The 27,843-nt window shown below is 50.8% G+C and overlaps 1 protein-coding gene and 1 long non-coding RNA gene across 3 annotated transcripts in view; both read left to right on the top strand.

Annotated features, from left to right (window-relative positions):
• ZFHX3 (zinc finger homeobox 3) overlaps window positions 1-4,415 on the top strand; it is a 174,288-nt gene extending 169,873 nt beyond the window's left edge. For both annotated transcript variants that reach the window (XM_055818473.1, XM_055818472.1), the window contains exon 10: window positions 40-4,415. In XM_055818473.1, coding sequence (XP_055674448.1) covers window positions 40-1,601 — 1,562 coding nt within the window. In that variant the 3' untranslated portion in view covers window positions 1,602-4,415. The remainder of the gene's footprint in view (window positions 1-39) is intronic.
• Window positions 4,416-24,163: 19,748 nt separating this feature from the next.
• Window positions 24,164-27,843, top strand: part of LOC114011583 (uncharacterized) — a 124,384-nt gene continuing 120,704 nt past the window's right edge. The window contains exons 1-3 of the long non-coding RNA XR_008749786.1: window positions 24,164-24,426; window positions 26,443-26,534; window positions 27,370-27,530. This is a non-coding gene — a long non-coding RNA (uncharacterized LOC114011583). The remainder of the gene's footprint in view (window positions 24,427-26,442; window positions 26,535-27,369; window positions 27,531-27,843) is intronic.

Below are 27,843 nucleotides of genomic sequence, written 5' to 3'. Positions count from 1 at the left end.
GCCAAGTGACTCCTTACCTCTCTTTCTTCCCTCTTGCAGCTTTAACTTCTCCCAAACCTAACCTAATGGGCCTGCCCAGCACAAGCGTCCCTTCGCCCGGCCTACCCACCTCTGGATTACCAAATAAGCAGCCCCCGGCCGCACTGAGCTCGCCCACCCCGGCACAAGCCACGGCGGCCGTGGCCCCGCAGCAGCCACCGGCAACGACCCCGCAGCCGCAGCAGCCGCCCCCGCCACAGCGCAAGGAGAAGGAGAGCGAGAAAGCAAAAGAGAAGGAGAAGGCACCCAAGGGGAAGGGGGACCCTCTGCCAGGGCCCAAGAAGGAGAAGGGGGAGGCGCCGGTGGGCGCCCTCTCGGCCCCACTGCCCACCATGGAGTATGCGGTGGAGCCCACCCAGCTCCAGGCGCTGCAGGCTGCCCTGAATTCGGACCCCACCACCTTGCTGACGAGCCAGTTCCTTCCCTACTTCGTCCCTGGCTTTTCCCCCTACTACGCCCCGCAGATCCCTGGCACCCTGCAGAGCGGGTACCTGCAGCCCATGTACGGGATGGAGGGGCTGTTCCCCTACAGCCCCGCACTGTCGCAGGCGTTGCTGGGGCTGTCCCCCAGCTCCCTGCTGCAGCAGTACCAGCAATACCAGCAGAGTCTGCAGGAGGCATTGCAGCAGCAGCAGCAACAGCAGCGGCAGGCGCAGCAGCAGCAGCAGAAAGCGCAGCAGCCCAAAGGAAGCCAAACCCCCGTCCCCGCGGGGGCTGCCACCCCGGACAAAGACCCTGCCAAAGAACCCCCCAAGCAAGAAGAGCAGAAGAACGCACCCCGCGAGGTGTCCCCCCTCCTGCCCAAACCCCCAGAAGAGCCCGAAGCGGAAGGCAAGGGCGCGGACTCCCTCTGCGACCCCTTCATCGTCCCGAAGGTGCAGTACAAGCTGGTCTGCCGCAAGTGCCAGGCGGGCTTCGGCGACCAGGAGGCGGCCAGCAACCACCTGAAGTCCCTCTGCTTCTTCGGCCAGTCCGTGGTGAACCTGCAAGAGATGGTGCTTCACGTGCCCACCGGCAGCAGCCAGGGCAGCGGCTCGTACCAGTGCGTGGCGTGCGAGAGCACGGTGTGTGGGGACGAAGCCCTCAGTCAGCATCTCGAGTCAGCCCCGCACAAACACCGAACAATCACAAGAGCAGCAAGAAACGCCAAAGAGCACCCCAGTCTATTACCTCACTCTGCCTGCCCCCCCGACCCCAGCACCGCATCTACCTCGCAGTCGGCCGCTCACTCAAACGACAGCCCCCCGCCCCCCCGGCCCCCCCCGGCTTCCCCCCACGCCTCCAGAAAGCCCTGGCCCCCGGCGGCCCCCCGCGCCCCGCCCGGGAAGCCGCCGCCGCCGCCTTTCCCTCCTCTCTCCTCATCTTCAACGGTTACCTCAAGTTCATGCAGCACCTCAGGGGTTCAGCCCTCGATGCCAACAGACGACTATTCGGAGGAGTCTGACACGGATCTTAGCCAAAAGTCAGATGGACCGGCGAGCCCGGCAGAGGGGCCCCGGGACCCCGGCTGCCCTAAGGACAGTGGTCTAGCTAGCGTAGGAATGGACACCTTCAGATTGTAAGCTTTGAAGATGAACAATGAAAATGAATTTAAATAAAAAGTTAATAACAAACCAATTTCAAAAATAGACTAACTGCAATTCCAAAGCTTCTAACCAAAAAAAGAAAAAAGAAAAAAGCGTGGGTTGTTTTCCCATATAACGATGCCGGTGGGTTTTACATTTCTTTTTTCCTTTCCTTTTAATAAAATAAAACTTAAAAAAGAAAAAAAAAACTGTTACATTTGTCCTTTCGAAGGTACTGTTGGTCTGGGAGACGAAAGCCCGTGCTGCCTCCTTACTGTCTTCGGAGCTTGAGCCCCTTGTATATTGCCCCTTTTCAATAACGCCCCACGTCGATAGCACAGCAGAGGCCGGCATGCACTGTATGGGAAAGCAGCCCACCTTGTTACAGTTTTAAATTTCTTGCTATCTTAGCATTCAGATACCAATGGCTTGCTAAAAGAAAAAAGAAATGTAATGTCTTTTTATTCTCAGGTCAATCGCTCACACTTTGTTCTGTTTTCAGAATCATTGTTTTATATATATATATATATATATATAATTTCTTTCATTTGTTTTGGGGTTTTTGTTTTGGTTTGGTTTGGTTTTGTTCCAGAAAAGGATTTTTTTTTCTTTTTTTTTTTCCTTTTTTTTTTTTTTTTGTTTTGCTTTGATAATTTAAAATGGGCAGAAAGTATTCAAGAGAAAAACAATGTGAACTGCTTTAGCTTTTCGGGGATTTTAAGGGTAGCTTTTCTGCTGAAGCCAATTTCAAGGGGAAAAGTTAAGCACTCCCACTTTTCAGAAAAAAAAAAACCACACAAAGAGTGTTGAGGACTCGGAGCTTAAAAAATAAGTTTTAAAACAACTGACTTTCTGTATTTATGATAGATATGACCATTTTTGGTGTTGAGTAGATTGTTGCATTGGAAATGAACTGAAGCAGTATGGTAGATTTAAAAGAAAAAACCCTTTTGTGTACATTTAGCTTTTGTATGGTCCAGCTGACGGCTTCTCATTTGATGTTGTCTTGTTCATTCCTAGCCAGATAGATTGCAATCCATTGACTCGCCTAAGCTTTTCTCCCCTTTGTACCTTTACTCCCCATTCCCCCATCCTGTAATCTTCCAATTATGGTCGCTACCTTCATTTCTTAGAGGGTGGTTGCATAATTATTTTATAAAAACTAAAGAAAGAAGTTCAAAGGGTTTTGGGGGGTCAGTAGGATCCCTTGCAGAATATTTTTTGTTGGGGGTTTGAAACTTTTTAAGGCGTATACATACGATTTACCTATGTCTGTTACCCTTGTGCACTTATCTCTTTCTTATTTTCCATTTTTCCTTGGTTTTTTTTCTTCCCCTCTTCTTTTCCTCATTTTGTAAATGCTTCAAAGACTCTGTTCCTAAACTATAAGCATTTGTTTCTGTTTGTGTAATTAGGCTGCACTCTGTTCCTTCTTTTAAAAAAAGGTTTTGTTACATTTTTTTTCTCTGAAGAAAATTCATGCTTTAAATAAAATCCAAAGACATACCCTTTCACCACTGGTGCAGAATGAGCAAAAAGGATTCTTTTTACTTGAGAATTTGTTTCTGATTTAAACAAACAAGTCTAAGTTTAAATAAAGAATAAAAAAAGTATCCAGGTTGTTATCTGTGCTTCTTCTGCAAGCAGAGAGACAACTCTTAGCGAAAACCCAGCGCACCAAAAGGCAGGTTTCTCTTTCCAAGTTCTGTCCCATGGTAGGCAACCGGAGCGGCGAGCGCCGCGGCTCAGAGCCACGTGCGGGCAGGCAGGTAGCCTGCCAGGCTCTGGAGTCCCCTCCAGCTCCGTGCCCTGCCCCGGGGAACGTGCAGACGCACGCACACACGCATCTTTCACGGTCCAAACTTTGAAAGGAAAACTTTGTGCTGCTAAAATGTAGATTTTGGAGACAAATAGATGCTTGCTGTTTCACTTCCGTAGCCAAATGTCAACAGAATCGATCTCCTGCCCCCCCGCCCCACCCCTTTTCCTCTGCCCCGAAAGTGTGAGAGCCTTCTCCCCATCATCTTCATCCTCCTCCTGCTTCAAAAGGGAACTTCGAAGACTGTGAATGCAGGTTCCTCCCACCGCCTCCGGGCTTCTCCTCCCTGTGTTGAAGCCGTTCGTCGACTCTGCGAGAGACTGGAGCATTCGAGAGACGAACGTGGGGTTCATTTTCTAGGGGGACGCTTTTATTTTTATGGATTTTTGGTTTTAGTTCGATGAAAGACTAGATCCTGAACTGTTGTATATATTTCTAACTAGGCTAATGCACAGTGCAAATTCCTTTTTTAATTGTTTTTTAAGTAGACGATACTAAAGAGAGTACCATCTAATATTCTTACCAGTACCCAGTTGTAGCATAAGGTGTCTAAAAGGAAACAAGTACACAAAAAGCTTTTGCTGTTTTAACAAACTGTTTTCTTTTAACAAAAGTTCTTGTATTTCTCCCCGTGTTTGAGATGAACATTTTTTAAATTCTAAAGTTGTACAGTTTTTGTTTTCCATTATTTTATCTTGTTTGTAATTCTATGAAATATATATATATATATATTTTTTGCCATTTAACTGTTGTATGTTACTCTGTCTGTATCATATAGAAATTTTTTTTGTTCGTTTTGGTTTTGATTCTCTATGTGATACAAGTTAACAATTTAACACTAGCTGTCAATTTCCGCAAGGTCTCTTTTGGAAATCCTTTTGTTTTGTCTCAGTTTGTTTCGGTTTTTTAATTATATTGCTTGGTCATAGTGCAATTTCTCTCTCCTTCTTCCCCCTCCTCCTTCCCACCCACTAAAAGGTTTTATAAATTAATTTCCTTGTATTTTTTCTAAATGTTTCTAGAGACTTTTAGTGCAAGGTTGCCTCCTCCTCTTGCAGCCCGGCTGCCCCGGGGCTGGCGCCGGGACCTGCACCCCCAGCCACCCATCCCTGCCGGCCATGCTGGGCCTGCCTGGGACCCCTGGACCCCAGGCCCCGGGACCCCTGGCCTCACGCCCCGCAGCGCTGGGCCGAGCCCCGAGCCCCACCGGCCGCCCCGGACGCTGCGGGACGTGGGGGCTGAGGACCCTCTGGGTGACCCCCCGAGCCCACCCGTGGCCTTTCCAGCAAGTGTCTGAGCAGGGCCGGGCAGGGTGCGAGGAAAAGATTTTAAACTTAGCATTGAGCGGGTTTCTGTTTTATTTTTAATAAAAAGCTTTCTAAGTGGTGAAGATGGCCAAAGTTTCATACAATTGAGAATAAAGAGAGGCATAAGGGGTGTCGGGGCCTCCCACGCCCAGGGGGGCAGGCGGGGGGTGAGGGAGGCGCTGACACAAGCCAGCACACTCGCTGTTCATGGAAATATATTTTGCTTTAAAAAAAAAAAAATTAAACTTTTAAATAGAAACAGAAATTGGGTTGGTTGGTGAGTCAGTTGGTCGGTTGGTTGGTTTGTCGGCGCTGAGATACTGCCCACTGTGAAACACAAAGCTTTGACTATTTTTTTTGGTTTTATTTTTTGGGGGGCGAGTTTGGGTAGAACAGAAAGCATAAATAAGGTGAAGAGGGATATGAACAGCCTTTGCAATGTACAAAAAATAGAGCAAGTGAAACCAAAAATGATGTTCTTGGTGTTTTTCTATAATGTAGTCTTGTTAGCTTTTTTTTGTTACTGTAACAATGCTGATCTCGAACTGTACCAAAATACATGGAGACTAACAGAAACAGAAACCACATGGAACTTTCAAAACTTTAAAAAATTTGTCACAAAAGACTTTGTTGTCATAGTTGAGTTGACTGTAGATGGTAATTGAATATACTCCTTTGGAAATATTTCATCACGTATGTTTCCTGCTCATTGTAATACATTAAAAAAAAAAATGAGCAAAAGCTCTCGTCTCCGCTGTCCCCGCTTGTGCGGTGCAGGGTCCGTGTCGGGTGGGTGTGTGCTGTGCGGCTCGGCTCGGCGTGACTTGGCAGGACGCATGCATCCGCCTGAGCTCTGCGCCCCGCAGCAGGTGGGCACTGCCACAGAGCCGCATGGCCACACGCACATGCCCTTGTGCACCGCGTGGCCGCGTCCCTCCCCGCACACCACACGGGGGGCTGGGCGCCCACCAGGGTGAGAGCACCGGGGCTGAGGCTGCGAATTAAAGTTAAAGTGGAAGTAATGAGCCAAATGGCACAATTCATATTATGGCTTCAGGACGCATTGTGTATGAAAAAGACATTATAAGTGCATTTAATTTTACTAAATGATTGTATAAGAATTCCAGGCACACTGCTGTAATTAATGGGTAAAGGGAAAGCATGATGCCTTTCTGGGTTGAGGTCATCTTGAAACCTGTAAACTAGAAATAAAAAATTACCATCTGTTTTCTTCTACTGATGCAGCCAAAAGGAGACGAAGGTAAGAAAGGTAAGTGGCTGACTCACTGCTCTTCCCTTTGCTTGCTCAAGTGCCTCTTGAGCAGGGAGGAAAACTTGGTGAACTGTTGAATGTTAAATACATTCTTCTCTTACCAAAAAATGCCCCTTGCAGCAGCAAATGCTTGAAATTCATTAATAAGGACCACATCCAAAAGAGAGCCGTGGGGGCTACCATTCATCTCTTAATTTATAACTGCAGCAATAAATAAGGCGGGGGGGGTGGGGGGGTGGGGGCAGGACACAACACGCAAAAAACCAAAAAACCACAACATTGCAGGTGGGATGAGCAGTCTGTTTAGTATGGCTGTCCTGGGCTGCCCTGCCTGACGGCCAGGGGCTTCCTCTGCCTCCCTGGGGAGCAGGACCCTGAGCTCCACAGGGTTGTCCAGCCAGTGCAGAGGTTGCGGGGAAGAAATCATGCAGCTAGCGAGGGTACAGGAGTGTTATTTAATGAAGCAGGTCAGGACATCCACTTGCGAGCCATTAAGGTCAATAATCAGGTTGCTGGTGCACCTTCATAAGGAAAAAAGAAAAAAATCGAAAACATACACTTGTACTGATTCAGGCTCCAAAAAATCATGAATTGTGAAATAAAGTAGCTCAAAATTGCCAAGGCTCCGACGACTCCTGGTGATACGGTGTAACCAACCCAAGCCAGACAGGCCCTGGCCCCAGCACGCAGCCCTGACAGGGGACAGCCAGCGCCTCCGGTGACTGACGCGGTGAGGGCGATGGCACTGGGTTGCCTCTTGGCTGCTTGTTGGCTGGGGTTTTTTTTAATGGGAAAAATCCATTCTGCGTTTTCCAGAAGCTGACGGGACTGTGGTAATAATGGGGTCGCCAGCGTCACCTTTGCACCAGTGTTTGCACTGTGCCTCGTTAATGACTTCTCTGTTGTTCGTAGACCTGCAGTTTTGTAAGTTTATTATGTAACGTTGCTATTTATTCCTGGGTTGAATTCCAGTTTAAAACAGCTACGCTTGAGAAAGCACCTCTCTGATGCTCAGAAAGGTGTAAATGGCCTCTAGTAGCTGCACAAGCTGCAAACTAAAAACCTCTGCAAGAGCCTCTCTGTTCAGAGCAGTGCATCAGCGGAAATTGTGCAAACCTCTGACAGAAATAAAAAGGTTTTTCCATGTTGTGATTCTGGTAAGAGGAGACTGGGAGTGATTTTTAATAACCTTTCATTGCCATCACCTAAAAGACAAGGAAGAGATTTAGCTCTTACTCATGCACTCTCACAGGCCAAAAAACCACGTTATTTGTAACAGCAGAGCAGTGCCCAGGTGTCTGCCACAGACAGTAACCTCGCCAGTGGATTTGGAGCAGAGTTCCCAGCTGGAGGGTGCCTCTGCCCTCAGGTGCAGCCTGCGTGGTGCTGTCATCAGTGCAACAGGAGCGAGGGCTTTGGCCAGCGGCCCCAGGGAGGTGGCCAGGGGTCCACCAGGGTCCACCAGGGGTCCACGCCAGGCAGCCTGGCGTGCGGTGCCACAGGACAGCTGGTGCGTGCTGACACCAAAGGAGGAAACACCGCTGGTCTCCCTGTTGTCCCCAGCTGGCTTTTCCACAGGAGATCCCACCCCGGAGCACAGCAGAGGGGAGCCTGGCATACCAGCCCTGCCGACAGCTGGCCGTGGGGCTGGCATGGGCTCTGGGTGCAGCAGCTGGACGCCAGTGCAAGCCACATCCCATAGGACAGGCAGGGCCCTGGGGCACTCGGAGGCTACAGATGGAGTATGCCTTCGGGAGATGCTCTTGCTCCTGCACCCACTGCCAGTGCACGGCCCTGTCAGACGTCGCAGCAGCTGTGGGCTGGTCCATGCCAGGGCTGAGCCACCCTGCTCCTGGGCTACCCAGCCAGCAGCTGAGCCCCTTGCCCTGGCCCTGCATCCCACTGCATGCAGCACCCTGTCCAGGCAGAGCAGCTGGCTCCAGGGGTGCCCCTGGGATGGGGGACGGTGACGGCAATGCCACCGTGCAGCCTGGCATGCAGACACACAGGTCAGTGCTACAGAGGCTCCATTCCTGCGGCAGTAGCCATGGGTATTGGCTTCCTGCACCCACTGCCAGCCGATGCTGGCAGATCCCCACTGTGGGCCCTGGCATCCAACTGAGGCATCAAGGGCACATTGTCAGTGCCACCACATAACAGATGAGCTGCATTTGTAAAGGTGTCCGGGGCATGAAGCAGCAGATCATGAGGACTAAAACAAGACCAGAAGAAATCCCAAAACCTTGCCGGCTGCCAGCTTCCAGTGAGACCAGTTTTGCTGCGTGCTACAGGTGCCTCTCTGCTATGCCCAGGTTTGCTGCTGAAGACCAGCTGGAGCACAGGGCAAGTTCAGTCCATGGGGCAGCTGGTCCTGCAGCCCATGGGGAGTTCGTGCCGGGCGTAGACCCTCTCTCCTGAGAGCAGCAGCTGCAGCCACGACACTTCTGCAGCCAGGTCCCTGATGAACTGAGCAAGGTCCCGCGATAATGTCTTTGCTAAATGACCTCTGAAGCCTGCTAAAAGAGCTGACTTCTGTAATGCAGACGGATGTTCTGAGAAACTGCCACCAGTCTGGGGCTGTGCCAGCAGTGGTGAAGGGTTAACTCCATCAGCGCTTAAACTACGAATATGGAGCCCATTCTCTCCTCCAAGCTCGTTAACAATGTACACCTGATGATCTAAAGCACTAGAGAGTCATTTTAATTAACGCTCTGCCAGAGGGGATGTGGTGAAGACACTGATTTCACTCCCAATGACTTTCTATTTTGGTATATTGCAGAATTGGTGCATTAGTTCCCCGGGCTGATGCAGTGAGCTAATCCAACTACAGCAGCGGGGCATTGCCTCTGCTTGGCTCTGCGTGCGGCAGCTCAGCACAGAGGCGCTGGCACCATGCGCGGGTAGAGTACGGGGCTCAGGCAGGCCCGCGGGGGCTGGCGGGGAGGCTGGTCCTCAGCCACCGGCAGGGCGCCGGGGCCGGCGGGTCAGCAGTGCTGCAGAAACCACTGACAAAGCCCGTGGCCACGGGGCCCTGCCACGCGTCTGCCAGGGCCAGAAGCGGGACCGCGGGGCCAGAGGCACCTGTCCATGCCCACCGTCCCGCCCAGCCGCGGCAGCCACAGCACCCCAAGGGAAGGCGCCAGCCTGAGCTGCGGAGGAACTGCAGCCAGCGGTGCTCCAGGTCTCCTGCGGCCTCTGCGGTGATGGAGGAGAGATTTCACACTGCGCCCCAGAGAAAAGATAGCGGTACCTATAAATGGTATTGTGCTGTTGGTTAGATGGTAGCATGATGTTACTTAATTAATGTTTTAATACCCTAGGCATCTTCTGTGCCGTATAATTCATATCGATTCAGCTGTGAGCATGTTCAGTTAAAAAGACTCTCTTTCCTAAGCAAACTTTCAATTATATTGAATTGTCACAGCAAAAAAGGGCCTTTTCTCAGCATGGGGGAGGGGATTCTCTGCCAAACGGCTGCTGGCCGGGCTGGGCACACACGTGCGCACTCACACACACGTGCACTAGCCCGGTGCCCACACCTGCCGGCCCTGGTGCTTCCAGCCTCCTCAAGTCACCAGCGCCAGCCCCAGCCTGCAGTGCTGCCGCATGTCCGTTCCTGCTCCACGGAGTCCCCTGCGTGTCCGGGCGGAGCAGCCCGTCCCCTCCAGTGGGCTGCCCGGCGGAGGCTGCCCCAGCTCTGTGCCAGCCCAGGTGCCCGGGCGCACAGCAGCAGCTCTTGCAGCCCCTCAGCAGGGCTGGCCCAGCGCCTGCTGCAGCTGTTTGCCCCGTGCCTGGGGACCTGTCCTCACCACGTCCAGGGCCAGGCTGCAGATCCCCAGGTTGCCCAACATGCACCACAAGGGCCCACGGATCACTGGGGGCCTCCCTGCTCACTCCCTGGCCAGCCCGCTGCTATGGCAGGGAGCCACGCAGAGACTGGATGGTGGGCTGGAAATTGCAGGGGTTAAAGTCATGGCTTTGGGGATCACTGGTGTTTTCTGAATGTTTGCTGGTTTGATTGTGTCCTGCGTTTTGCAGGGCGCTGCATGCCTGGGGCAGGTGGGCTTCTTGGGGAGGGTGTTCCCAGTCACTTCTTCCCTTTCCCACAGGTTTCCCGAGCATCCTCCAACACGCTCCTGTCTCCAGGGGTGGTGCGTCTCAGCTGAAAGCAGGTCAGCATGGGGTAAACCCTGCCATGGCTGAGGCACAGGGGCAGCTCCCAGGCACCTCCTGATGCCACAGCACCAGCAAGATGGGCACACCAGAGGTTGGAGGGAGGTTAAAGTCAAATCAGAATTGACAGAAAATTATTAGCAGGGCAGAGACAAAGAAAAAAAACCCTTCCTTCCGTAATCAGGTTAATGTGTGTGTGGAATGCCGAGTGTTTTGGCAAAGCAGCACCTTTTCTTTTTTAAGCAGAAATTCAGTTTCCATTATGTGAAGCCTTATCCCTCCTGCTCCAGCAGCACCTTTGATCAGTGCACACAGCAGGGGAAAAGGACAGGATGTGACCAGCCTCACCATGTGTCCCCTGGCCCTGCTTTGCCCCGGCAAGTGGCAATTGGAAGGGGTCCCTCTGTGTGACTGTGGCAAGAGAGGGCCCAGGGGATGGATCCCTTCCCCCAGGACCACCTAGCACGGTCACAAACATCACAGCAATGGGTGCACGGGCCACATAGCATCGGGGGGATGCAGGTGCTGGCAGGGGGCCAGTGGTGCCCCACACAGGAGTGAGACCATGCATTAAAGGTCTTGCCCCATCCTTGCTGGGGCTCTGTGGGGCAGGAATTTGGTTCTGGGCGTGCAGGCAGCTTCTTGAAGGAATCCTGCAATGGTCCTCTGTGACAAGGCAGGTTTGCCATGCCAGGGTGGGGGGCTGTGCATGTGGATGTCATGCTCGGGGCTGGGGCAGCAGTGGGGCTCACTGACACTGCAGGGACTCATGGTGTGGCCCCAGCTGTGCCTGAGCCCCTGTCACAGCAAGCGGGGCTCCTGGCTGAGCAGCTGGGAGGTGCACAACAGACCCACCACCCTTGACAGCACCATGCACCGCAGCGCCGTCCCCAAGTGCAGCTCCAGAGCCAGGGGCAAACATTTGCTCTGCACCTTTGGTGGTAGCAGTGAAGGTTGCAGCTGTATGCACCTTGTCCCCTCCAACCATCCCAGTGAGCCCTGCCTGCCCGCCTCCTTGTTGCAGTGCTCCCAGCATGATGGCTCTGCACAGCTGGTTTGGGACCTGCCGTGCTGCACCGGGGTGCACTGGCCATGAAGAGCCGGAGCACCGCTATGCATGAGGTGGGATGGCACAAACATCACAGTCCAGCCTCACCAGGGACCTGCACGTCCTTCTACTGTGCTGCCTGCTTTTCCAGATCACTCTGCTTCTTTGGGCTACTCCTGCTTTCCAACGGCACTGAGAACAGGGTCCCGCAGCAGTCTGGCCCCACATTGTGCTGCAAGTATTCCCACAGCTGCAGTGGCACAGAAAGGTTCCTGGCCCACACCAGGCATGTTCCCCCAGAGTGCATGGGCAGCCTTCCCACCTGGACTGTGCAAGTCAAAGCAGATCTCAGTCCTCTGCTCCCAAGAAAGCACGTCCCTTTGTCACAGAAAGGTGGAAATTTCCCAAATCCACATGCCACCTACCAGTGTGCTCCGAAGCCCGGGAGCTGGCTCTGTACACTTGGTGCCAGTGACTGTCCCTCCGCAGCCGCCCCCTCGCCCCGTGGGGCTGTGGAGAGGGTGTGGGGTGAGCGGAGGGAGAGCAGCCCTGGCATGTCTGCAGCATCGATGCCTCTGCACCTCTCTGGGACGGGATGGGAGAGCAGCGCGGCACACAGCCACCCCTGCCAGCGCCACAGAGCTGCAGCACCAGCCCCCGGGGAAGTGGTGCAGGGAGGCACTGGCAAAATTTTTTTCAGCAACAGAGGAGCACCTTGATGTTCTGGAAGGATAAAACATGTCTGGGAGCCAAGAGCCATGGCGTGTCAAGTCAGCCACGTGCACCATGGCAGCAGGCAGCTGCCAGCTTTGTCACCAGCCTCTGCCACTGCACTGCAGCCCTCAGGGCATCCCTCATCCCCCAGCCTCGCTGAGCCTGTTGTCCCCAGGATGGGGGGACATGAAGGCTGCTGGCCGCACAGGCTATCCTTCTACTAGGAAGGCTTTATTAAAGATTTCTGTCTGGTTTTTTTCTTTTTTAAATAATGAGGCAAAGATAAAAATTCTGTATTTTCATTACTCCCTATTTTCACAGCCCACTGAACAAAAACACAAAGCGCTTTTCCTGCTGCCCCTTGCTCCCTGGCCCTGCCTCTTTCTCCCATGGAGTTCAAATTAAAGAAAGGCGAAAATTGAAGCTGTTGTACGGAAGGCGATTGCAACATGCATATTTGATTTTTATGATGGATCTAAATTGCTGAATAAGGCCGTGGAACAAAGGGAGACTGCAGCTTCCTGCCCATCACAGCCAGCCAGCCACTGCAGAACAAAAGCGCCAGCCATTAGGGGCTCAGCAGGGAGACACATTATATAAATGACTTTGTTTCTCTGCCCCTTCCCCCCCACAGGGTGCTCTGGACGGGGCTGGGGGGGCTCCTGATTTGCACATCCCTGGGAGAGTGTACGGCTGGTGCTGAGCCGCCATCACAGCCGCGGGGAGCCTTGCTCACCCAGCACACGCGGCCGGCCCCAGTGGGGCTGGGGGCCTGGCCGCCCCGTCGAGCTGCCCATGCTGCTGTGGCATGGCCGTGTCCTGTGCGGTGGCAGGCAGGGCCCAGATGGGTCGAGGCAGCCAGGCTGGGGGACAGTCCGCAGAGACCCTTCAGCAGCCGCCAGCCTTGCGTGCCGCACTGTGGCACGGGGCCGAGGCTCGGCTGCCTCTTTCCTTGGGCACCGTGAAGCAATAGGGAACAAAGAGAGGCAAGGGCGGCATCCCTCACCCTCCTGCCCCTGTGGCACAGCCACTGCACTGCTGGTGGTTCCCGGGGTGCTAGTTCTGGCTGGTGGCCCTGGGCGTGCTCAGGGACTGTGACCTCCATGGTCCCCAGGCTCACCCTGCAGGATGGCTGTGCTGGTGGCTGAGCCTCCATGGTGGCCCTGGTGCCACAGGGATGCCCCTCAGGCGTTCGGTGACCCATCCCTTACCAGTGTCCTTTTTACAGCCCAGGCTGCAGCCCTGTATAGCAAGTGGCACTCCCATGACACTGGCCAGTTGTCCCTTAGCAGGTCTGAGCCACAGCAGACCTGTGGCAGCTCCCTCAGCAGTGTCAGTGCAGCAGCAGCTCCATGCGAGCACACGTGGGACATGCCAGACATGACTGCCCTGATGGTCCCACAGGCGTCCTCGTAGCACGCTGCGGTGCACACAGGCTGCCTAGCTGGTTGTGCCGGGCACTGTGCTGCCCGGCCCGGCGTGCCGGCAGGAGGAGGCGAGGCGGTGCCTGGTGGGCAGGGGTGCTTGCACCCATCTGGGGAGCTGCTGCTCTGATCTGGTGCTTGCAGAAACCGCCTTTTGTGTTTAGGAAAAGACATTAGTTAGGGAGGCTTCAGGCGGAAGATCTGTGATTCCTCAGTCTGCAGCGGAAGGTACTTGACAAGGGCGAGATCTGGTTAGGATCAGGCTGGGTCGGGAGCGGGTTTCCTGCTGGTTCCTCAGAGCCACCGCAGAGAAGAGCCGGATTCACGGCGGCGGTGCTTCCAGGGCTACACACAGCTCTCTGCTGGCACAGTGTCTCTGCACAGGCAAGCATGGTGTCCCGGCCTGACACACTTTGGTGGCCCAGGGTCAACCCTCCTGAGCCTGAGCGATGGGCATCACCAAGGAACACCCGTGTCAGCAGCACAGCCCCTGGCTGCCCACAGCCCACAGCCCGCTGGGGCACAAAGGGGCATGAGGGCACCCTGCCCGCTGTCCCCCCAGCAGGCGTGAGCCCAGGGCTGCCCTGGGCTCTTCCCAGCCACAGCCTGTGTGTCATAGCCACCGGCCTGTGAAACACCTTCCACTTGAGCCAAGGTGGACCCGAGGCATTGCTGCTGAGTCCTGTGGGCGGTGAGGCTGGCCTGCGCCACACTGGTGTGTGGGAGGGCTTGGGAACCAGCACTGCCCCACCGCAGGGAAAGGGCTTGGGGCTGGGCTGGGGCTGGCCCCTGTCTTGCTGCAAGAGCTGCTCTGGCTGTGCTGTGGGGTGCCAGCGGGCTGCTTGAACTCATCAACTCCTGCTGCAGATGTGACGTACCGCTGGAGAAAAGAAAACAACAGGCCAGACTAAAAACATGCTTTCCTTCTCTAATGCATCCCCCAGGTCCTCTGCCCTTCATCTCCCCTCTGCACTGCACCAGGGAATTGCATGCTTCCGTAATAGTTCCTAATGGATTTCTCCTATCCCTAGCCCTGTGCTGTGAGAGCGGGAAGGAAGGACGGCATGCCACCATGCCTCCAGCCATGCAGGGCAGCCAGCACTGCTGCAGCTGCTGCAGGGGTGGGGGGCACAAAGAGCCCACTGCAGCCCCCCATGCAGCACGACTCGCCATCAGCTGCTGCAGACAGATGCAGCTGGAGGGACTCGTGCCTCAGTTTCTCTGGGATGGCATTGGCAAGACCTGCAGTGAGGAACCAGGGCAGCCTGGGGAGGCTGTCCCAAGTAAAATTCCGGGCTGACTGGGGAGGAGGTGGGCACATCACTGCCCAGAGACAGGCCAGAGGGGTGCGGCGGCAGGGGAGTCTGCCTAGGGAGTGAGAGAAAGCTGGGAGCAGCCTGAGAGCCAGAGGGGGGATGCGCTCAGCTCTTTAAAGTTTGATTTCCATGACCTTTTTTTGCTGCTGGCTGCTGCTCCCCCAGTGCCACTCCCAGCACTGGGTCAGGTTGTGCTTTCTCTGCTAAGGAGCTAAACTGAGATGCTGTGTGTAAGAAATGGGAAGTGACAAGATATGACCGAAGCATTGGAAATCAATCCAAACTAAATGTGCTTCTTAACTATAAGTGAACAGTTGAAAACAATCCTCTTTTATAGCCATGGAGATAAATACTCTGTTTTTATTAGGAAAAAATTGCTTTGGACTGAATAAAGTCGTTTGATTAACAAGTCAAAGCAGATGGTTTATTGATGTTTCAGAAAGGAGTTTACAAGGTCTAGTGAAAAAAGAGACCCAGCTCTGAATTAACAAATTACCCTGGTATATGGGACATTGACAGTTCACTGCTAATAGATTTATGGGCTACTGCTGGGTGTTTCGTCCCCATTTGGTTTATTATGATAAAATATTGGGGTAGGGGTAACCTATAGCCTCACTGCAATATACTGTATCGACCCCTGACCCTGAGAACCTGACAGCAAACCTATATATTAGATTCTTAATTTGTCTTAATCTAACAGGATCGTCTTCCATGCTGTAATTATTTTCCAAAGGCGATTGTGTGAGTGTGTGAGTGTGTGTGAGAGATGCAGGTGAAGGTGGATCACTTTCTGTATTGCACTGGACACACAGTTAAACTGCTGAAGACCTGAGAGATCACAGTAGGAACAATGCAGGAGCATCAATGGCCCATGGAGCAGGACATGACATTGAGAAATAATAAAATTCCCAGGTGCTGTAAATTACTCTCATGAAAAAATTTACCATGAGGCCCCAGCAGCATCTGGAAATACGCACTATGCACAGGTCTTGACTGGAAATGCAGAGACTTGAAGAAATGGTGCAACAGAGCTGTTCCTTTTTCTGAACGTTATCGCAATCGCTTTGCACCCTCCATGCCCACGGCCACAGCTTTCCACAGGCCTGCAGTGTCCTGCAGGCAGCCACCACAGGTAGCTTGGAATCCACAGCAGCTGAGCCTTCATGTCCGGTATGTCAGGATTAAAATGCAGTAATTGCATGCTTCTGTGTCAGAGTAGCAGTATATTAGCTAACAGTTTAGGCATGTGCACTGTCATCTTTCATACTTCGGGGCTAACACACTGACTGTAATTATAGGGCAGTCGCAGTGCTCAGAGCAGTTGAATCAGGCTGGCTGCAGGTCAAGGAGCGCTCATTCCTGTGCTGAAGCCTGGGTAACAACTACTGACTCCTGAGAATACGTCCAGGTTTCAGACACCCTCAGCCCAGAGTAACATGCAATTTATCACATGCTATGTCCATCCACGCTGCAGGCAGGCACTGCCTGCCCCCTGCCACGGGCCCGGGCAGGAGAGTGGTGCTAAGCTCTGCCAGTCCAAATGTCAGTGACGGGGAGCAGGAAGACAGTCTCCAAACTCTCCTCCATTTGCTGAAGCAATTAGTTCTGAGGACCTTATGTGAAACCTGTACTCCCTCCTCTTCTTTGTTACCTGTGTTAGTTTGCATAGGGCACCAGAGCGTGCTTACCTGTGCTGCCCTCTGCAACGGCTGCTCATTCAGATGAGACAATTAGGGGATGCTGTAGCTTGGGACTTGTCATTTTTTGTGCCCAAACAGGGTAGTTGTGGTGCCTGGATTCAGGGTCAGAGACCCCATGCAAGAGCATGCCTTGCTTCATGCTGGTTCCCCCTGTGCTGTGCCTGCCAGGCACCATCCTGTGCACCCTGCAAGGCTGGGGGAGCGGCAGGGCTGACGAGAACCCCGTAAAACAAGCCGGCAGGAGAGCACCGGGGCAAACCCTCCAGTGTCAGGGGCTGTATTAATTCCCACCCACCCCTATCCCTGCTTAGCAATATCTGCATGCATCTGAAGATGACATGGTGATGAATGGGGGACAAATGCGCCTTTTATTGCCTCCACCACACACACGCATTTTTCCCTCTCTCTCTCTCTCTCTCTTCTTTTAAAGGGACTGTTGGACTGCTGGATACAGGAACTCATGATTTGTTCTGCAGCCATTTCTCTTTTCTCTCCTGTAGTAGGATCTGCAGAAATAATTTGAAGATCTGGAGGTAATTTAGCGTCTTCTTTACTTCTCTCCCCATACTTCCTAGGAGTTCACCAGATACCCTCTAGATGAACTACTCCTACTGTAAAATATTTTTTCTAGGCTTTGTTCATCTAATTTATTAACTGTCTGAAGCTTTATTTACCATGTTCTGGATTAACTCTAAGACCAGTTACTATTCAGACCTGCTGCTTGTATCATTGCTGCCTTTCATTCTGTTTATCTTTTCTTTGTAGAGGAGGGGCTCAAACATATACAAACTGTCCTGAGATTTAGCAGATATTCCAGGGAATCACAGGGTTGTATCTCATCTTCTCTGTTAATTAGTTACTGTCTCGCGCCTCATAGGAATCACAGCAAACTTTCTTCTACATGCCACTGCTCCCCAGGAAGCAGAAGGGAAACGAAAAGATCATTTTAATAGTTGATATTACAACTCTTAATCTCACCCCAAATGCAGGAGCACCGAAGGGGGTGGGGTTTCTCTGATTTACATCAGTGGAGAGCTGGCCCCAAGCACCCACCTGTGATCATGGGCAGACCTGTTACAATAGGTGATGGGGTGGTGGGTCTGGGGCTGTCAGACTGGATCTTGGTGGAAGAGCTATGGTGCTGCTATATGAGCCAGCTGGGGAAAGCGCATCATCTCTCCATCCCTTATGAAGGTGTTTGCAATGTTCCGGGGGCTTTTAGGGTGCTCAGGAAAGCTGAGAGTTTAGCTGAGGACAAACACGCAAGCGGCTAGAAGGAGAAGATGGTGTGGAGCCCTTCAAAATATAAATGAGCTGCTTCACTGTAGACAGCATGGTAGAAGTGGACCTGTGAGAAAAGAGTGAGGCGGGATGGATCAGTGGTCTCACATATGACCCACAGAGTGTGGCATTTACCAAAGCTGCCCTACTCATGCTTGCTGAGGGCCGTGCAGATCTGTCCTTTGCTGGTGCAGGATGGCTCAGGATGCATTGAACTGGCTGCAGCCAGAGTGCTTCCGCACCCACACTGGTGCTCCAGGTATCTCAGAACAATACAATGGGGTCTCTGCTTGGCTGAGAGAGAAGAAGCCACTAAACCTGTGGCACAGAGATGTGATTGCTGCAGGCCAAAGCCAAGTGAGCCGAGCTCCAGAAACATGCGTTTTAGGATTTTAGGTTACAGCCCAGACAACAATGAAAATGCTGTGCTTTGGCCCTGAAGTGTAACCAGACTCCCATGGGTCGGGGAGCAGTCTGGGACCTTGCTCCTTCAGGACGGCGTGTGCGCAGGGCTGCCTGTCCCCAGCGCCTGGCACATCTGGCTCTGCAGTGTCCCAATGGCAATAAAAGCATAGCACTGGCATGAGCACCCCAGTTTTTAAATAGACATTATCTGTGGGGATATTTGCAGATCCAGACACTTTCCCTTGGAAATCCCAGCTTAAATAGGCAGTGCAGGCAGTGACTCTGGCTCTTACTCTCAGGCTGTGGCTGTGCCCACTCTGCAAGGGCTGCAGGGCTCTGAGGGGCCTCCCCACCCAGGCAGCAAGCATGCCCAGCCCTGGCTCCACATACCTGGCTGTGGGTGCTCTGCTGCACCAGGTTGTCACCTGCACTGGTGGGAACAGCCTGGGGCTGGCCGTGTGTGGAGCCAGTTCTCTCTCCACCTGTGGGCATTCTCCATGCAGGCCCTGGTGCTCTTTCTGCTGTTGCTTCCTGCATGATGCCTGTTAACATGTGTTGTCCCACCACTCCCCATCCCGCTAACGTGTGGTATCCCACCACTCCTCATTGACCTGGGCTACTGGCAGCTTACCCCAGAGATGTTCCCTGGGGAGGATTTTTCTTTCTAGGGCTGGTATATCTTTGTAACTTTTCAGTGTCCTCAGACTGTAAGTTTTTTCCCTCCAATCCAAGCTAGACAAACCTCAGCTGGAGCAACAGGGTCTGGCTGGGGTGTTCACTCCAGGGAAGATACTGATGGGCTGGCCAGAAGGGCTGAGGCATCTCAGAGCCAAGGCTTGTGAGGGAGTATCAATTCAGTGAGGATTATTGTGCTGACATACTGCTTCTTAACTATCCCCTGGTAACCCTCTGTGTAGATGCTCACAGGGAAGTGGGCTGTGGCCATTTTTCCTGGGGCTCACTAGAAACCCTTTGTCTTGCCAGGGGTTCAGGCAATGCCTGTGGTTACTCCAGTTCAGTTGACAAGGAGCAACCACTTCAGTGATGGGAAATTGATTACACGGCCTAATCAAGTAAAAATATCACTTTAGCTGTACGATCAATGTGTTCTTAAGGAAACATTTGAGACTTTAAAAAGTCATTATAAATACATGCTCTGAATTCACACCATCTTTGTGGGATCTTGCAGCCTCAGTGGCTCTCGCTCCTAAGTTTCTTTTGCTTTAGCCATGTTTCACACCTGACATCCCACTTGGCTTGCAGCATGAGAGCTCAGTGTCCTGGGCAGCAACCTCTCCACATGCTGGCACCTGAGCAATGCCAGGGAAGCCTGACCTATGACAGGGGCCCTACATGCCACCAGAATGCAAGCAACAGTCACAACTGGGGGAAAAAATAAATAATCATGCTTTATATAAAGTACTAGTACATTTTCAGAAACAAAGCATTTAATGTTAGCAAGGGGGATGTTTTGTTTGTTTTACCTTTCCTTTTTTTCTTTTTTTTTTCCCCTTCCCTTTTCTTTACTTTCAGAGAGTGGTACCACTGAAACATAAGGGCTGGTGCTGTTGGCATTACAGTGGTTAATGTGGTAGTCTAATTCTAAACTCCCAAATGTAGTTGCACACTATTCCTCCACACCTATCCTCACTATTATTCTGTTCTTTTACTTCACCAGTTGTATATTGTCTAATTGTGATTTACTGCATATTTTTCACATAAATTACTTTAATGGACTCTTTGTCTGGGATACATTGCATGGTAGAGAGTGCTACAAGGTGTCACATGAACAAGGTTATAGAAAAGATTGAAAAGACTACAAACTATGGTGTGAGCTGAGGAATACCACATGTTGGAATGACGCAGACATACAAGGGGCAGAGTTAAGAGCTCTGTGTACAGTCTTGATGCCATAGCATTTCTCATCTTGAGTGTTTAACTGTGCAACCCTGATATTTTTGTAATGGAGTCTTTCCTAGTGAAGTTTGGGGGGGGGGGGGGATTTTGTTCAAAATTAAAACCACGAAGATTCTGGAGCACTACAGATGGCGGGGGGGTGTGTGTGTGTGAAGTGCTTGAAGCATGGTCCTTCCTGAGCTGGCTTAAACTCTGCCAAACCTGCCTGTCCTGCTTGAGTTGAGTGCTGCCTGTGTTCACACTGCCAGCCTGCAGATACACAGCTCTTCTGGCCACCATGCAAAACAAGCCTCCCTGCACACCTTGCGGTGCTGTAGGGTCCCTGTTATGGACCCACTGAGACACAGTCCCTGCATGAGGCTGTGATAGCTGTAAGCATGCACACCACAATGGGCTTCACCCATCCAGCTCTTAAGAGGCTGTGCTCAGCATCAGCACATCAGGGCACCTCCTCAGAGCTGGATTAATAACACGTTTGAGTTTGTGCATCCAGCACTTTAGTGAGGAGACAAGGCACGTGGAGTATGCACAAGGGAGAAACAAGCCTGGCAGACAGCACAGCAGCTGCCAGGATTTCCTCTCCAACCCCTCTGGCACTCACAGGAAGTTCCCTGCCCCCACCTTCCTGCTGTCCTGGCCACAGGTGCTACTGTGACTGCTAAGCCTTGCAGCTGGGCTCAATCATGTTGTAGTGGATGAGGCTCCTTTGGCACTGGGACTGTGTGGGGAGAGGTTTGCTGCTTGAGCTGCTGTTGGAGAGCTCAGGCTTAACAAGCATTCCCAGCACACACCTCAGGTATAGCACTGGGACTGTCCAAAGAGGGTTCTGGCTCCAACCTGGGGAGATGGAGTGGTGATGGACACAGCTTGTTGTGTTTTTTGTAGCCTATCAGCACCATCTCTGCCCCACTTAAGGTCAGACTACACTGGTCTCTGCACCTGCCAAGCTCGTTATGCCTCACTGAGGGGACACTGTGGCAGCGGACTCATGTTTCACGGCAAATAGCCAGCATTGTGTGTCACCTGATTACTGCTGGCACGTGGATTTGTGTTGCTACCTCACAAGTTTATCTGGCAGTTTGCTGTGGTTGCTGCAGGACTCTTCCAGAAGAGCGCCTGGCAGGCTGGGAGAGGTGCAGCTCCTGTTGACAACCTATTGGGTGGCTCTGTCCAGGAAAGGTGGGTTTGATGCAATGTCCTGGCATCCTGCCACTTCTCCTTGGTCAGGGTCTATTTTATTAGCATTGCCAAGATTGTAGGTCTAGGAGGATGAGAATGGAAGTCTTCTTGCGATTCATTGACTGGAGCAAATCACTTACTAGGAAGTAATTTCAGTTTCAGGCGTTGGCTTGATTCCAAGCTATGATGGGTCTTAGTCTATTAGTTGCAATAAAATAAACTGGGAGTTGGCCTCTGGCAGGCTTCCTTACACCCTTGCTTGGACACTGAAGGTTTGACATCAGGCACAACAGATCAGGGCACATACATGGCGCATTTCTGCAGACCTGGTTGAATTAATGCGTCCTTGAAGGAGAAAGCAAAGGATCTTCCCTGACTGAGGCATTAGCTACATCAACTAGCAGCACATGTCCCCGACTTTCTTAATCAGCTTAGTAAAAACGGTCTGAATTTCTTATACTCTTGAATGGTGAATCAAAGCCAAATTATGTAAAGGCATGTTTTTCTTTTCAGTGTGGATCACTGCTGTGCCTAATTTCAGATTTTTGACCCTTGTACATTTCAGCTGAAGGAATATTAAGAGAAAAAAGTTCTAAATATGTTTTTCAAGATAGGAAAGTTCTGGTTAGAAAATCGCTAGAAATTTATGAGTGATGGGGAAAAGAGTTGTAGTGGAAATTAATATGAAATATGACTGTAACAACCAGTCCTCAGAAGTGGCCATAATTGTGCTCTAATCCCCACAGTACTCTTGCTTTCTTGCTGTCTCACTGGATTTCACACATTAAAATGATATCCTGTTCTGGAAAAAGAACCAGGAATTGGACATCCGTTCCCAATACCATATCACAATGTTACCCTATTCATGCCATATTGCATTTGATCAATACACTTGGGTACAGGAATATTTCACATTGGAGCTCTTTTATATTTTTCATGTGATAGTCCACTGAACTGGGGTCTTTTACTTGGCCTTATGATGAGCTAGACAAAAAGAGAAAATAAGTTTCTTCTGTAGTAGGAACTGCCTTGTTATTTCATAAGCATCTTGTAGGCCTGAGGCTAGTAGGATTAGTGAAGGATTACTACGCATGCGTGCATAGCTTATAAAGCTGCTTTGATTATGAAGTCCAAAAAAAGGATATTAATTTTTTATTGCAAAAATATTTGCGTTTCTTCATTCCTCTTCAAACAGAAGACAAAGTTCCAAGCATTCTCTTGCTTTGTGGTCACACATCAGTTCCAAAGAAGGAAAGGGAAATGAATTTCCATTGCTATTTTTCTTTACTAAGATCACAGCCCACTGCTTTTGTCTGTTTCTCAGTTCCATCATTGCGAGCAGTCCCCTAGACAAGCAAAACTTCATCCTGGTAACAAGGAGCTATGGCTGGAAGAAACTGCAGCTCTGTTATCATTATTTATGCCCTTAGGATTTCAGCAAGCTTGACTCATTCCCTGCTTCTCCATCAAGAGTGTTGGGAAAGCCTTGCAGTTCTTTGCTTCCCATGATTTAGCATTTCTGTACATTTTAACTTTTTTTTCTTTTTTTTCCTACGGCAATTGGGTTTTCTATGTGGTCTCATGAACAAATGTCTGAATCATGCAGGTTTCCCAGCTCCAAAGCTTGGCTTATACTTCACCTGTGCTAATGCCATCTTTCTCATCCATTTCTGAAATTGGCTGCTTTTCTAACAAGGGAAAGCAAGCCAACTTCAGCATCTCCTGGATTTGGATGCTTTCCCCTATCTAGAATTAGATCTGTGTATGGCTTAGAGGCAGCAGTAACTCCTTCAACTGCTTGTAATAGACATAAATCAGGTGCCTGCCTTGATAGCTCTGACTTGTTTTATAGCTTGTGACATGAATGCTTGTGGGGCGATTTGATGCAGGACCTAGGAGGGCTGCTTTCCAGCAGCTGCAGTGAGGAAAGCCACCACCATGGGACAGTGAAGGACACTTGCTTATCTGACCTGAGACACCAAAATAATTGTGTTTTCTCTTTGTGGCTTCTCTGCGTGACAGAGGAGGACACAAGCCTTGCTGTACTCCAGATGGCTCTCAGGTTATCAATATTCAGCTGTGTGTTTCTCTCGCATGCTGCCCAGGTCGTCAGTCTTCTTGCTTCAGTGTCTGGCCAAGGTAAGCCCCCCAGGGCGGGGCTGCGGCAGGGGAGAGCCTGCTTTTTTGTAATTAGGACAAGATTGGAGGCAGGTAGAGCAGTTGCCTGTAGCCGGCTGGTGGGGCCTGTGGCTCTCTTTGGGGAGAATTGTGCCTGTTCTTGACCGCAGTGGTGACAAGCCTGGGACAGTTTTGGCACTGCCTCCTCTTCTGGGCTCTGAGGTGGGAGTGGTGACTTGAGTTGCTTTCTCCAACCGCTTCACAGGGCTGCAGGCAGCTTTTCTCTCTTCCCCCAAAACAATAGGACACCATCTAGAAAGATTCCCAAAACTGAAGGCCGTTTCCAAAGTGGGCCGGGAAGCTGGTAGGCTGCATCCTGCCCGACCCAAAAGCGGGCAGGGGCTCGCCACAGCCCCGCCAGCCTTCGGGGGATGCAGCCGGCGGGGTGCGCTGCTCCTCAGATCCAGAGGTGCTGAACGCACCGTGGGCTAGGGCCGGGGCCGGGGCCAGCGCCCAGGAAAGGCGGCCTAGCCCCCGCGGGCCCCGCGGCCAGAGCGACACAGCCCGCCCGTCCCCATGGCACCCTGACGCTCGCCCCACAGCGCTTGGCTGAAGCCCCGCCCTCTTTCCTTTGCTGTCCAGTCGTCGGCACGCACGGGTGGAAGGCTAAGCTCCTGTTGGGCAATACTAACGTTAATCAACGCCTCTGGGGCCCACCGCGCTCGTGAGGCCTGCCGCGCGGGAAGGCGGGAAGGTGTTCACACGGGCAACACCATCCCCCCTCCGCGAGTGTTGATTGGCTAGCTGGCGCCTAGGGGCGGGGCTTTGTATCTCCTTCCTCAGGATTGGGCGGGCGCGCCATCGATATGAGGCGGGGCGGGAGAAGGACTTGGCGGTCTCGTTCGAACGGCAGCGTGCGTGGTCTGGGGCTTTGGCCGCTGCCGCCGCCACCACCTCTTCACCCCGCCCCACCACAGCACACCACACTGCGCCTCTGGCGACTCCGGCCGCTCTGGGAGCCCGGGACGGCCCACTGGGCTGGCGGGGCCGTGCGCGTTTGCAGAGGGTCGGTGACGGCCGCTGAGCCCGGCCTCTGAGCCCCGCCGCAGAGGGGAGGGCGAGCGCGCTGTGCCCTTCATGCAGCCCAGGTAAGGGCTGGCGGACCCCTCCCCGCTGTAAGGCTGCCCTCTTGCCTGGCTTCTCCCGGGGAGGCGGGAGGGAGGCGAAGTGATAGTCCCGAGCCTTCGCTGCCCGGGCGCCGTGCCCTCTGGCCGTGCCCTGCCTGCAGGCCGCTCTGTCGCCATTCTGAGAAAGGAGATGGCGGTCTCGCCGCTGCGCGCTGCCTTGGCAAGGAAGAGAAGCCCTGCGTTGCCAGGCACCTGGAAAAATCCAGCACTTGCCAAACTGTGTAACAGGTTAATGCCTAGGAGGATTCTGTCCAGCCAAGGCTTTTTATGAACTATTCGTTGGCAAGTAATTTGGCTGCCAGGACCTCTGGTAGTGGGCTGACGAGACGAAGCTGGGTAAGCAGCTGTAGTCATCGCTGAGGTGCTAACTCGTTTTAGCAGCTGGGTGCAAAACTATTTAGGCACGCTGTGCTGTAAAGGGATTGGAAACTATGATCTGCTCTGTTTCCTTGGTGAAAAGTGGGATCAAATGTATCAATGTAGTTTCTATGAAATGTATGCTAAACTTGTTAATAAAGGAGATTTAAACTGAAACACCAAGCTGTTAAAAGCTGAAGTGCAAAACGAGATGGGTTCCTGTTTATATTGGTCCTCTTTGACCAACAGTTCAAGACCTTAGTTTATTTTTACACTGCTGAAGAGATACAGAAGCAGGGAGTTGCTTCTACTGAATAGAACTCTAGAAAAAAGTGATGCTTACTACTCAAGAAGCTAAATACACAGTTCACTAACTTTTAGCAATATTGCTCATGCCCAGGAAGTGCTCCTAGCCTTGCTGTTTGTATTTAACTGGAATGAGAAGCAAAATGTCTATCTTTAGCATTGGGGAGATCGGGATGCCATTGAACATCAGCTGGTTTTGTTTCTAAACGGAAACTAGATGCAGTTGTGCTTTAGAAATGCTTGCATTCAAGAATGAAAAGTTGTTTGCATCCTGAAACGCTGTGTGCCAGGTCAGAACACAGCTCCTGAACACAGGCACAGGGGGAGTGACTTGGTAGTCTGATTCTTTGCACCCTGGGGACAGGAACAGCAGCTCTCCTATCTTGCCACAATGTTTATTACACAGAATTTAGTGTAGATCAGCAAGAAATTAGTTGCTATTGCAGAATGCAATTATTTTTTTTAGTTTGTGTATGTCAGGTAACCTAGCAAACTCTTAGGTTTGTTTTTTTTAAAACCAAAACATGTACTTGAGTATGTGTTTACTCTCTTGACTACTACAACCACGAAGGAGCAACTCCAAACTCTTTGGTATGTGATGATGAGGAATCGATCCCTATTAACTGTGAAACTTGTGTAGTTTGCTTCAGAGAGCATTTGTATTCCCGTTATATTGCCTTCCCAAAAATATTCTGGTCTTTATTTTACTTTTATAAGTTACGTGGCTTAAAACTAGGTAAGAAATACCAGTAAATGATTAGACAGGCTTGACAAGCATACCAAGAGAAGCCCAAGCCCACATAGCAGGCAGAGGCTCTGCTACTGGCAGTAGCGTGCTGCTCCCCACTAGCCTTCTTCCATGGCTGGCACTGGGGTGTCAGAGCCCCTGTGTCACAGATCTGCAGTTGCGAGCAGTCCTCATCTTCACGTTTCCTGTGATTTTGCAACTTGGCTCTTAAAATAACCTTCACCAGCATGTGATGCGTATTTGAACACAGTCTACTCAGTTTCGTGATCAGTGTGTGTGGGTTGTGTCTCATTCTGACCAGATTTTGGTCTGAATTGTCAGTTGAACCATCTAGCAAAGTCATGCTCTTTGTGGGTGACCTGCTAATTCTCTGGGGATAATTCTTTCTGTCTGACTGGATGGTTAATAATGAATACAGGACAGATATAAACACGGTTGGCTTTGTGGTATTCTGTCTAAGATAATGGCATCTCCTGTAGCATAAACTCTTTTGATTGAATTGAGTTTATGTATGCTTAAAGATTGTGTAAAAGGAAAAAATACTAACTTTGAGTTTTAAATTCTAGGTGTGACTGAGAAGACTTACAGCAGCTGTCTCATAATTGGAAGTCATAGGGACAATGGCTGCTTTGTTTTTGCTGAATTCAGAACTGAATAGGTAAGAGATGAGTAGCACCTTAAACTTTTCTTAATTGTAATTAATTTCATTCCAGCTTTTGCTTTTAGAACCTCAAATTTTTTGTCCCCTCTTTCTAGCTGGTTTTCCTTTCTTTGGTTTACGTTTCTGCTTTATGTTTTAATCAGGAATTGTTTTTTCATTCACTTATACTGGTGGCTCAGATAACCTTTCAAAAGTAGCTGAGAGGATCTTGGTATCATCCGTAAGTATTTCAGAGAGTGAAATAAGGTTCTGCTGCTGCCACTGCTCATTTAACACTGATAACTAAATCCCATAAATATTCTCGTACTCTTAATGTGAAAACCCTTGAAGGTGGGTTGAACAGAAATCATTCCCTTTCTTGTTGATATTTGTAACTAAAATAAAGCTATAAAGTGCTGCTGAATGCATCCAGAGAGTCCATGCTTGCCTTCCATTCAAGCAGAGCAAATGCAATCACCAGTGCTCTTACCCTTTTTGAAGGGCTAGAGCACTTGAAAGGAATTGAATGATTTGTAGACAGATTCTGTCCCAGGCCTCAGAGTGTTAGGAAAGGGCAGGTGGTTTTTTTCCCATTTCTGAAAATCAAAACCATTATGTGCAATTCAGCCACCTTTGATTCCTTAGTTGGTGTTGATTTGGGGGTAAGTATGATCACTGGTCAGCAAAACTAATCGGAAAACCTGACTTCATGATAGAATCCCACTTTAAAAAGCCAGAATATTCATTGTATTTGTAAGAGGTATTTCTTGGGGAAAATGTGGGTTACAGTGAAAATAACACTGGTGGAAGTGATGAAAAGTTCAGCTTAATTTTTGGATTGCTTCCCTTGTAGATATTAGGGTGAAGTAGAGCTGGGGAAAATGGAAGAAACTCTGCCTTATTAGAAGCATAAAAACTAGTGACTGTATCTTGGCCAGTGCTGCCGATTTTCCAGTAAGCTGTCTGCTGTACGGAGGTGTATAACCCTAATGGCTTGTTGTATGCCATTAAAAGGTATTGTACACTCATAAAAGAATGACATTTTGATCAATGCTGTTAAAAGAATTACTGTCTTGACACAGAAAAGCTTTCCTGCTGCAAGTTTAAAAATATGCCTTTAAAAGCTTTTTATTGAATACCTTTGCATCCCTCAGAAATGTGCTATTTTGGCACAGGGCTGCTCTGAAGTATTCCATGTTGTAACTTAAATGCAAGACCTTCTGTTTACCATCAGAAGGGAGTGAGGTGAGGCAGGTGTATTCACTTTACTGCCATGGGGACAAAAGAAAAAGCACCTTGAGCTACTTGTATACGGTCTAAAAATAAC

Source organism: Falco peregrinus, chromosome 14, assembly GCF_023634155.1.
Source record: "Falco peregrinus isolate bFalPer1 chromosome 14, bFalPer1.pri, whole genome shotgun sequence".
In the NCBI taxonomy this organism is placed as follows: Eukaryota; Metazoa; Chordata; class Aves; order Falconiformes; family Falconidae; genus Falco; species Falco peregrinus.
Note: the sequence above shows the minus strand (reverse complement) of the source record. Positions and strands in the feature narration are given on the sequence as shown.